Source organism: Cimex lectularius, unplaced genomic scaffold, assembly GCF_000648675.2.
Source record: "Cimex lectularius strain Harlan isolate CLEC.00 unplaced genomic scaffold, Clec_2.1 scaffold104, whole genome shotgun sequence".
In the NCBI taxonomy this organism is placed as follows: Eukaryota; Metazoa; Arthropoda; class Insecta; order Hemiptera; family Cimicidae; genus Cimex; species Cimex lectularius.
Genome location: NW_019392737.1, coordinates 526,864 through 539,497, shown reverse-complemented (window position 1 = coordinate 539,497; position 12,634 = coordinate 526,864). Strand labels below are relative to the sequence as shown.

General features: G+C 33.4%; 1 protein-coding gene across 7 annotated transcripts in view; it reads left to right on the top strand.

Annotated features, from left to right (window-relative positions):
- Positions 1–12,634, top strand: part of LOC106665649 (neural-cadherin) — a 538,139-nt gene that overhangs the window by 140,989 nt on the left and 384,516 nt on the right. For all 7 annotated transcript variants that reach the window (XM_024226991.1, XM_014392225.2, XM_014392222.2 and 4 more), the window contains 3 exons: positions 8,316–8,507; positions 10,404–10,543; positions 10,851–10,957. In XM_024226991.1, the coding sequence (XP_024082759.1) occupies positions 8,316–8,507; positions 10,404–10,543; positions 10,851–10,957 (439 nt within the window). The remainder of the gene's footprint in view (positions 1–8,315; positions 8,508–10,403; positions 10,544–10,850; positions 10,958–12,634) is intronic.

Sequence of the window (12,634 nt, the reverse complement as noted above, 5' to 3'; positions counted from 1 at the left end):
GACAGATCCAGGAGTCTTTATTGAGCCGAGGATTTTCAAAAAGTTGCCGTCTAATGAAAATCGTGACGAGAACCCAGATGCTTCTATTGGATAGATCCACATGCGATCACGAATAGTTTTTGGCTGTAATTTTGTTTAGGGGGTAAAAAGTCTCCAAAAACTTGTTAATACTGTTATTTGATTTAAAGGGTATCACCAAATTAACTTTTTTTGTAATTTAATAAACAAGTGAAACAGAAAACTGAATCAATTATTATTGAATAGATAGGCCTGATTACCTTTCTTCGCCTAGAAAACTTATAGATTCGATAATGTCTATTTGAAGGTTTGATGATCCAGTTGAAATAAACTTATTGTTCAGATGTTTTTTACTGTAAAAACCCTCTTGGACTCTTGATGGGTATACATAAGAGCACAACAGCAAATCTACAATTAACGTTTATACTACCTTCTAAAAGTGACACAGCATAATATACCAATTCTGTAAGGAAAATACCATAGGTTAAATTATCTCAGTACTATCTCAAGTTTGTCTTAACTATCATTAAACAATGATCTATATTTATATACGCAAAATATTAAAATATATTTTTATAATGAGAGTTGTTAGGGATATTATTGAACGTGTACGTTGTTTTTTAAATAACAGAATATTTAACTTTCGCCTGGAAATTTTTGTGCTATAGTCATACAACATATCGGATACCCTCAAGAAAATTGACACAAGATGAAAAATTATAAAAATTTTTAAAGTATTCGGGAGTGTCATGTTACAGGAAAAATATCGCAACTGCAGTGGTCACTTGGCTGCTAGGCAGCACTGTATCACTTTTCAATTGATCATTTACGAAAAGTGGCATATCTTATGTCTGTGTCGAGCTTTAAAGCATCGGTGTTAGTATTATCAGGAAAAGTGGCATATTTCGATTACGCCAGTTTTTTTTTTGTTTAGTGAAGGGTTTTATGCTGTGCTAAATTTTCACATTGTGAAATCCAATTGTTAAATCAATTGTACAAATATGTTTTTGGTAATGTGAAATTAATATAGGTCCTGATGATGATCCTAAAATAGGTCGAAAGCTTGGCAATAACAACTGAATTTGTTTTTTTTTCTTGAAGACCATGTCTTACTCTAGAGTGCTCGTGAATTATTTTAGTTTCATTTCTTTTATTTTAATAACCTTCTTAATTATAATATTGTTTTATCATAATTTTTTAACAATGTTGTCTTTTAACTTTTACATTATTTTATAGTTTCAACGATTTGTTTAATGTTTCAATTACATTATTTTGATAATCAATAAAACCTTTATTTCAATAATTAATTTTTAGTTTAACAATTTGTCCTGACTCCTAGAGGAAAGCCCATTTGAGTCAAAAATAATCTTAGTAAAACTTACTACATGGATATTTATGCTCGTTTATTAGGTTTGTAGGTTGTCTGTAACTATCACAAAAAAATTAATACCCCTAGTTATTCATTGACCACCATTATTGTTTGAGCAAACAAAAGCCAACTTACTGAGAGCCAATATATGCAAGAAAAATGACACAACTCAAAAAGTGGTAGAATTTAGGGTTAGTATAGCTGGTTTTCGGTTGTCTTGGAGAAAAAAAAAGACAATACTGACGGATCATGACAGTTTTTATTACCAACAACCGTAATGGCGAGTACTTAACACGCAAGTCAACTTCCATTTGTCTCTCCTGTAAAATTATCTTTTGTTGAGTTATGTCACTTTTCTTATTGGTGCGCGATATGAGCATGTGGTCCTTTTGGAGTTGGTCTGTGAATCGGTGAACTTATGCAACTGGGATAAGTGAGTTCCTCATGGGGCAATGCCGAAACGCGTTTGAGTAGTTCCGTGACAGATCCAATAAATGACACAGTGCCGGTTGCAACATTGTCACCTTTTGATTAATTTTTTCATCATTTAGTTTTAGTTTTTATTACGTATGTACACATATTACTAAAATTAAATTGTAATGAAACGAAGTAAAAAAAGTGACCACTTGCACATACGTCGTATGACTATGGTACAAAACCTGCGAAAGTTAAGTAGTAATTGTAATTTGGTCTGCCTATCTGGGCTGGTTTTTATGGTTTCTGTATTTTGTCAGGGATACAAGCACAGAGAAGTACCTACGGTAACCCGTCACTGAAGGGGGATTGGAAGAACAAAATGACCATCACGAACAAATCATAGGCCAATCAAACCTATTATTGTATTATTAAACAAAAACCCTATACCTTCAAAAATAGTTCAATAGCGTAGTTTTTCTGTTATTTTTAAATTATTAAATGCAGTGTATGTTTGTGTTTACACCAAAGCCCCAAATTTTGAACATTAATTTTATTCGCAGACTGCTTCTGTTATGTATGTTCTACTTTGTCGTAAAAATAATCCATCGTTACGAATTATTTTCTAACATATCAGAATATATGTATTCCTTAACTATATTTTTAACGAGAATTTTTTTTTTGTACGCTTTGTTTGAAAGGAGATAATTTGTCAATCGTGGAAACCAAAAAAAGTGGCTTTTAGGCCATCCTTTTTGTTGAAAATCTCTTAACAGTAATCCCCTGCTTTTGTTTGTGTAGTTCATAACAAAATATCCAACCTCAATTACATATTTTTAAGAGAATAGCCGTAAATCAAATCACAATTCATTTAACTCAAAGGTATGTTATAGTTACATTTAATTAAAACCCACAGGTCTGTTAACTTGCGAACATTCGGCACGATCTTCTCCGGGAAGTGATGAAATCACATATTCCATGATTAAAAATCTATCTCCAGAAGGAAAAGTAAAGCTTTTGGAATTATTTAACGAAATATGGGGTGCGGGATATTATCCTGAAAACTGGAGGGAGTCGGTCGTGATACCCATTGCCAAGCCGGGTAAAGATCCTAGCCTCCCAGAAAATTACAGACCTATTTCTCTAACATCATGTCTCAGCAAGACATTGGAAGCCATAATTAACAAAAGGTTAAATTGGTTTATTGAGAAAAAAGGTCTGTACAGTCCATACCAGGCTGGGTTTAGAAAGCACTTTTGCTCTGAAGATCATGTAGCGCTCCTTGAAAGTGCTATTCAGAACACTTTCTTGGAGAGAGAGCATGCTTTAGCTGTCTTCTTCGACCTGGAAAAAGCATACGATACGACCTGGAGATTTGGTATTCTTAAGAAACTCTATGATTGGGGTTTAAGAGGGAACACAGCTAAATTTTTAAAAAGCTTCCTCGAAATGAGGAGATTCCGGGTGAGATTAGGTACCGCCTTATCTAGTACGTTCATTCAAGAAAACGGGATTCCTCAGGGTTCGGTTCTGAGTGTCACTTTATTTGCCATTGCGGTAAACGGTCTTGCTGATAATATAGATGATCGTATAGTCAGGCCTTTATATGTCGATGATCTTTGCTTTTACTTGTCTGGGAAAAATCTCCAAAACGTAGGAAGGACNTATTATTATTATTATTAGCCATACAAGCCTACGGGGAATTTTTAAATTATGGAACAAAATTCACAATTCTAATTAAAAAAAGAAACAGAAATAAATTTTATAAATTTATTAAATTTTATGCAATTTAAAATGGGAATTTTGTATGCATTTGGCCTTCCGAATTAAGAATTTTAAAAAGAAAAATTAAAGCTTGGATGGCAATAGGATAAATAAGATTACGAGTGAATGTTTGGAGTCAGAGCTTTATAGCACTCAGAAGAGATATAGCTAACCTAAGATAGAAGGTTTGGATGTTAGGGCGTGAAATGACCTTAGCCGTTAAAACGCCCTTAAAAATTAATAATAATAATAATAATTTAATTAACAATTAATAAAATTAAAATATCGGTTTACATATATGTTTTATAAATTCTTAATCAATTTATAAAACAAATCTGGCGAATTTACATTAGACATTACATCTTAAAAGTTTTTAACATTGAAATATTCGTTTGTATCTTCTCAAACGTTAAAGGGAGAATGTAGGTAATCGATCAGTAAAATGTCCCTTTCAAATGAGACCGGTATCAATTTCCTCTTCGAATTTCACGAAACCGCGATATCAAATGTTTATCCTAGTAAGGCTTACTCTTCAAGTCTTATAAATGCAGGACGGCCTGTCACATCTTTTCTTTGGTCAGCATTCCTGTCCGTCGGCAGCAACGTGAACCCGAGCTGGATGTCGGATATTTTTTCGCAGTCCGTGAATAATAGAAAAGGCGAAATCGTAAAGGGTTTCCTGTTGGATTTGGAGCACCGGGCATCAATTCATAAAACGGCTTTTAACGGAATTGAACGGATTTCGTGAAGGTTCACTCTCGATGTCGGGACCGTTGGTCGGGATGAATGCGCGGGAGCCGAGATGAAATTTATTTCCGTGATGCCGGTCATCAGTCTCGTTATTGCCGATTCCGGTTTCATCTTCTATGAAACGAAAAGGATGAAAAATTAAAGAAGACTGAGGACAGTTGAAATGGAATATCTTTTTCAGCCCCGGTGAAATTTCTGTTCACATTGCGTACAAAAGAGAAGAAAACTAATTCAAAACAAATCTTTCTTGTTAAACGTAATAAATGGAAATTTGATAATTGCTAAAAATACTTATTTTAATTTTTGGTATACAATTGAATTCCAAAATAGAATGGTGTCTCAAATTTTAAGAAATAGGGGTATAAGACAACATACATTTTTAACTTAAAACCCGTGAACACCAATTTCTTCAAATTTATCACTAGTTCTAATGTTTAAAACACGTAATATGATTTTAAATATTTTAATTCAAAATTTAATCCAACAAAATATAATTGTTATAGCTGTTTTGAATGGCATTGATGGGTGAAAATTATTACTATTTAAAATTTTTAAAATAATTTTAATAATCAATCATTTTTATGTAAGTTTTAAATTTTTTTATATAAAAATTTAAATGGGAAAAAGAAAGAATTATTTTCAAAACAAAATTTAAACGAGTTCTTTGTCACCTTCCTCAAGCCCTTGAACTTACATCTTTTGCCAAAAAAATTTAACAAAAATAATTTATTAATAATGTCTTGTTTTAATATTTAATGAAAACACATTATCTTAACATTGTATAATTATATTGATTTTTGTCAAAAGATAGTGTAACCTCCTAGTTGACCCAACCACCAATTTTCCTGGTAGAAAAATGACAATGTTCGTTTTCCAACACTTCTGTAGTAAATTTTCTACTAATGTTTTAGTTTCTACGTCAAAACCATAGCTGTATCTTCGTACGCGTACAAATACAAGGTTGCATTCTTGTTTGTTTTTTCTAATATATTTTACACTCAAAAACAGCAAGTCGGTTTGAGCTTTCAAGAGGAAAATAAACATTCCGTGGCAAACTTTCTTTCTTGCCTATTAATATATTATTATTAATTTTTTTAATTATTGAGAATATGTCCTGGGAAGTGTTGACGTTCGAATCATTGAATACAATATAATGAACTAAATGGATTCAAATTGATTTGACTTATGAGCAGAGTAAGGTCTCTTATCATAATGATGATTTGAAATAACAAAAAAACAAACAATGATATCATATTTAGAATGTAACCAAAAGAGAAAACTTGCCATATAATGAGCACAATAGATATACTCAGGTCGAGGTGCGGAAGGTCTTGCGGCTGCCTCCTATCCTATCCCTATCCTAGAACGTATTTTCTATCTTTACCTATTTTTCTATCGATCGAATCCGTAATCGATCTCCACAAGTTCTTGAAGAGGGAGCCAGCCAGAGCATCAAAAGCTCTTCAACAAGAGTAAATAGTTTCATAATGACACTAGTTTAATGAATGAAATAATAATGACACTATAAACGAAGAAAAAACCAAGCGAAACTAAAAATAAATTAGAATAAATATTACAATAAGCACAAGGTAAAAGCAAATTAAAAAATTTTTCTATCTTGCTATGAAAAGAAAATCGCATGTGAATTTCGAAATAATTTAAAATCAAATTCAAATTCAATTATTTTATTACCTTACTTTTTAACTTATACTGTAAATTAAAGTTAGTATTCAATTCTGGCATTTGGTCTGTGGTAAAAAAGTCAGTAGCTAAATCAGAGTGTCCATTTGGATCAGACCTCGTTTTTATTCAAGTAGTAAATAAAAGACCCGTATGCAATAAAGGTTACAACTTCCTTTATTTTTATTGCCCGTGTTATAAACGCGACAGATTTATCTTAGATGATTCACTAGTGCCTTTCTGTCTTTTTATTAAATGAGATTTGGCTTATGCCTTGATATGGTATGGTAACATTGGATTATCTTGGATTATTTGGATTGATCAAATGTTGGTTGGTTGATGACCCAGGAACTTATTGTGTATCCCAAATCATCTTTTTATTTATTTATTTTTTTTTTTACGAGGGTTCGCAACAGCAGAGGCTATATGGTACCTCGGGGTATGCAGGGCCGCTGGATTCGAACTCGGGACCTTTACCTTACAATGATGGGCGCCGTGTCAATGACCAAACCGTTGCGGCCACCGACGCCCCCACTAACTGGAATTATTAACGAGATTCGATTTGAGGTTTTGTTTATAAACCCTTTCCTCTATCTAATTGTGCTTTAACGCTTGAATTTTCTTTTCTCACAGAATACATAGATAGGTTCGTTTCTGTGGATCGTAATTGTATACATAGATAGGTTCGTTTCTGTGGATCGTAATTGTATACATATGTTTCTTTAAATGGCAGTGCACTTTCAATATGTCATTAACTAAGAATGATCTTTGGGAATGTACTCAGCGAGGTGAAAGAATTTCCATCGTTTGCTTAGAATGCCTTGTCTCATTTGGTGCGTTTGTTTTAATGTCTTCTTGCCCAGTTTGGTATATTTTTTTCTTTTGGACCAAATCGAGTTTTCACCATTCTTTTATATCCTGGCACCCAAGTCAAGCTCCTGGTTATTGGCATACGATTTGGGATCTCTTTCTCATTACTCTATTAATTTTGTTTTATTTCGTTTATAAGTCACTAGTTATGTTGTATTTACTACTAATACTCAATCTTTTTTAAAATGGATTATTGCATATATTGATTTTTATTATCTTATAGGTCCTTCTTTTTGATCCAGTTTGTCCGAGTCAGAAAGTTGCTGGTTGTTGGTATGGATGGTCTCTTGTTATTTCTTCCATTAGTTTTGTATTAGTTCGTTTATAATTGACTCGTTATGTTATATTTACTACTTACACTTCCAATTATTACGTTAGTTTTGTTCATAATTCATTCATAATTTACTACTGATATTCATTGTCTACATGTCACATTTTGGCTTTAAATATCTTATAGGTCCTTCTTTTTGATCCAGTTGTCTGATTTTTCAAATCATTGTTATTTTATATCGTGGCAACCGAGTCAGAAAGATAGAATGTTCTTTGAGCAATCGATCATCAGTTTTGTGTTATTTAGTTTTATCATTCACGACTTACGTTAAATTGACTGCTAAATCTCTGTATATCAGTTAATTTATATTTAAACAATAAATACAGAACATTGATTCATATTATATCTGGTTGAGAATAAAAGGAAAAACGATCAATAATTACGACAATATTTATTCAAATTGGGTTGTTTTCGGTGGGCATAGATCATTATCAATTGTATTTTTGTTTTAATATAAGTCATTTTTTAATTTAGTTTTAAGGTGAAGCGTAACAAAACATACCAAAAGACGGTTAAAGATGTAAAGGGCGTTTTGTACAAATAAAAGTTTTTCTATTAAACTTTTCCTTAAGGGGAACGTGCGGAACAGTTCCGAGGGAAGGTAAGCCCCGCACTTTTGTGATAATAAACCTTTTAAAGATCCCTTTGTAGGACAATAGGTGTTATGTTGCTAAGAAATCCTTTTGAGAGGACAGCTTTAGTAGGTTTGCAATTGTGAGAAAACGGAGTAGGAACGGAAATTAGAATTTTCAGAGGAGCGGGCCCTCTCGCTGAGACAGCCTACCCTTTATTTCGGATTTACTCGCACCATTACCAAACGAAACTAGTTAGCCCGTTTTAATCAACCTTTATTCTTCTTTTGCACCTTAAAGCAAGAAGTCCCATCCCCGAGCAATCTCAAAAACGGCATCAATTTCGTTTTGGGTCAGGGAAAACTTGATGAAGAGAGATCAAAAGTCCTTTAAAACCCGTTAACAGAGTTTATACAGTCGAGTAATTTGGAAATTCAAAGTATAATTAAGTTCAGTCTTATATTCTCATTTATGTTAGGTTTGCAATTACTATTTATCACTTGTTACATTTCGCACCTTTAATTCATATTTAATTTTTTTTTTACAGATACGGATAACCAGAGGGTCATCATCCACGTTAAAGACGTCAACGATGAATCTCCTTACTTCATCAACAGGCCTCTACCAATGCAAGCAGTCGTACAGTTAAACGCACCTCCGAACACACCTGTCTTCACTTTACAAGCCAGAGACCCCGACACAGACCACAGCATCCATTACTTCATCGTCAGGGACAGAAGTAAGTGTCAAGCCTACTCCGATCCAATAAGAAATATATCTGTGTTTTATTTAACTAATTAAAATATATTTAACTTCTTGATGTGTGTTAAAACACATCCAAGAATGTATATAGAATACTTCACCAGTCATAGGGCAGAAATACCAAGTAATAATCAAGAAGGGACAACAATTTTGACGAAATTCTCAGAAATTTGTTATTATAAATTAGGATTAAATGACCATTATGTAATGCAATATGCAGAGTTTTATGATTTAAATGTTATAAACCGGAACAAAGGTCGCATTTTCTGTAATCTTAAATTTTTTCTAATTAACTTGGAAATTTGACCTGCGTGATAACAAATCTCACACTGTATACAGAACACCACAACAGTCGTAGAACCATAAACGATACCAACACTATATAATACATTGCTTATACAATACAATATTTGTGTATAATATACAAAAACGTCACAAAACAATTAAAACCAAGGAGGGACAACGATGTTGACATAGCTTTATGAAAAATATATACAACTTTCGAACCACCATAGGAAAAACAATGCTTAACTGGACTCTGGTGAAATTTGCTTAATTTTCTAATTACATAAAACGAATTTCTCCGAACACAATTAAGGAATTCAATTATACGTGTAGGGGTTATAACGTAAAAGGGTTAATAAATTAATTCTTCTATAAAAAAATCATTCCTTATTTAATTATTCCGTATTACATTAAATAAATAAAGCTAGAAATGATGAGAAAAGAAAATGTATTAGGTATCTACTTTCCTAAAATATAGAATAAAATAAAATAATAACTACAATAGAAGCAATTTGCAAAGTTCAGAAAAACCAAGCAAACAAAGCTTAATGTTATGTATTACGAATGTACTTTAAGTCAAATGTGTGTTGGAAGACGCCTCCTTTAGCCCCAACGCAACTGCCCAATCAGACAATTCTAGGTGGATATTCACTATTTAGGTTGGATATTTACTAATTTTATTCTGTCGGGTCGTAATATGTCTTAAATTTCAATCCCAACGGTTTTCAAAACATAAACCAATTCTAGCATGCGCCCGAACATGTTATTATAATATCATGCCAGTTCAACTGAGAAATATCCGCCAAAAACTGCCCAATTGGGGTTTAAGGAGACGTCTTCGAACACCGCATTTACGTCATTTCCGTTAAATTAACCATTTTTAATTTGGAATTAATCCGTTTTAACTTCAAATTAACTCTTTTGTACCTAATAAATTTTCTTTTCTTATCGGCTTGTTATTTTGTTCATTTATTTATTTAAAAACAGAATATTTTTTTCATTTATAACATTACATTTAGATTGTAAAATTGAAATTAATTTCAATAAATTAGTTTTTATTAGAAAATTGCACCTCAGACCGTTTAAGCATTGCTTTTCCACCCTGATAAATAATCTGGATCCGTAAGGACTCGATGCGAAAGCAAATTCAACGATTTCTTCCAAGCATCCGACCCATTTTAAGGTCATCGTCAGGGCAAAACAATCTTAAATATTTCCAGAAATTGATGTAATTAAGTTTTTAATAGATTTAATACTTCGTTTTAAGACCGTCTAAGTCTTAAAATTGTCAAGAACTGTAACCAGGTACAGTTACATACATTGGCAATGTTGGGGTCTTTGTCGGCCTTCAAAGAAATTTTAAATCTTGTATAAAAACTTAATTATGTTAATTTGTGGTCAAATTTAAGAGACCATACCGTGATTGATATTATTCGTGAGTAAAAAAGTGGTTGATATATCTAACAATTAAACCACCCAGATATAAATACCATTGAATCAAGATTGAGCAAGGTGGTTCGACCTGTTGTCAAATTCAACTTGTTTTACATTTAATACGGTAGTTTAATATTTTTCAATTTTTTTCTAGCGGGAGGCAGGTTCGAAGTGGATGAACGGTCCGGCGTTGTCCGCACGCGTGGAACCGACCCTTTCCAACTTGACATGGAGTACGTGCTCTATGTCAAAGCTGAGGATCAAAACGGCCGAGTGGACGAAAGGCGATATCAGGTTAGCAGAACAAAAGAACTATTTTTTACCTGGGATGAATTATAATCTTTGTTTCGCTTACTCTTAAAATGAATCAAGTTAAAGAATCTAAACTCAATCAAATTATTAAATGTTGAAAGGAGGCTGATAATTCGGTTCTGTATAGAAAGAAAAACTGTATAAAAATTCAAACAAATGTTCGGCTATATTGGGATACAAAGTTGTTATTGTTGTTTATTAGAAATCTGTGGTGATGCATTTTTAATTATTTTTTATTTCAGTAAAGAGAAGGTAAATGCAATTTATTAATGTTAATTATTTTTCTTAGTCGACACCAGAAGAAAGGCTGTCTATCGTAGGAGGAAAAAGGGCGCCCCAATTTTACATGCCAACATACGAGGCTGAAATTCCAGAAAACCAGAAAAAGGACTCTGAGTAAGTTGCTTTTGAATATATAATGCTGCAACCGTATTACAAAGTATGTTTGCCGTCTTGGGTTAACATGCGACGAAAAGGACTACTCAGCTGTGTTCATAAATATTTACGTAGTCGAATATTTATCGTTGAAGTGAAATGAGCCAAATGCACAGAATAGTTGCGACCCCATGGAACGGTGAAGGTCACAAGTTTTTGATTGGGGCCGAGGGCAAACGGAAGAGGGTATTGCTATTGTTGTTCCCCAACCCCACATGTTAGCCACGTGTTGAAAGAAAAAGCCCGGGCCTGGTGGTGATAGAGGGTCGGAGAACGCTGGGTGAGACGAACTGGAAAGGTGGGGTTGAAGGGTGGGTCGCCCTAACTTCACTTCCTAACAATTTCATTCCGTCTGTCAATTGCAACACACTTAATTAACTAGAAAACCCTATTGACCACCTCTAGATTACGTTCGATTGGCAAGTGTTGAACGCTCACCTGAGGAAATTGTGTTTTTATGAGAGAACAATCCTGACAACTTCACAAGTTGTTCTTGGTAAATAAAATATCGGAAACAGTGGAAATCAATTGGTATTTCTTTCTCATATCATACCACGACACACTCTTGTTCTATCGATTTATAAATATAGCATCATTTTTATAGAACGTCTGTAGAACTAGAAGTATCTTAAAACACCAATGCATACTTTGATTGTTATAATCAATAATTCTATGCTGAACTGGCTATAGTAATTTACTGGGTCCTTCTACAGTCTAGGGTCAGTTCAACTTGTCTTCTCAGTACGCAGACTAACATCCACCATTAATAATAATTGTATTTTGTAAAAAAATGCGTTCCCCACCTGGTTTATTAATAATATTGCTATTACTATTGTTTGGAGGATATATGATACTTCAATAATTGGAGTGTGCAGAGGTCAGTCCATATGATGACGGTCCACAAACCGAGGGGAGGTTCAGTTCGTCCATACTTAGGTTACTTGCGTCTTACGATGAGGCTTTGCAAGTTGACTTTGCACCCGGTTGGTAAAATACTTAATTTCGAAGTGTGAATTGCTATAAGATTTTAGAAAATTTTAAAAAATAAAGCATGTTGAAAAGTGCCATAGTAGCTCAACAATGCTCAGACGTCAGATGTTTTTTCAATATCAATTGGAAGATTCATGTATGAAAATTCATCACAAGAATTGTCACCGGCGACAAGAGGAAGTCATTCTGAATAAAAGACAATACTACCAGATTTTTCGATAATTTTAAAGAAATATGTTTAAGTACTCTAATATTAGCTTGTTCAAGAAGGGTTCCTGTTATTTGTGAGCTTCATTAGCGTATAAGTTTTAGAGAGGCGAGCTTAACGTTGTAACAAAAGAAAGTTTTATTTCAGCGAGAATACGTCCGACCGCTCAGTTGCCATATGAAAGGGGATTCAGAAGACTTTCAGAAATAGATGGAATCGTGCTTCTATCAACAAACACACTATTATACAATACCATGACCCCGGGATCTTTCCGACTTTCAGACAGCTTCGAACACCTACTGCTAATAAGTTCAGATTGACTGTCTACGAGCTACCATCGAGGCCGATCGGACAAAAAATATTCGGTATCTGAACAAACAGAAGATCTGAAATGGATGGAGCTTTAATGTAATCACCGTACAGTTCTAATCTTGCTCCTT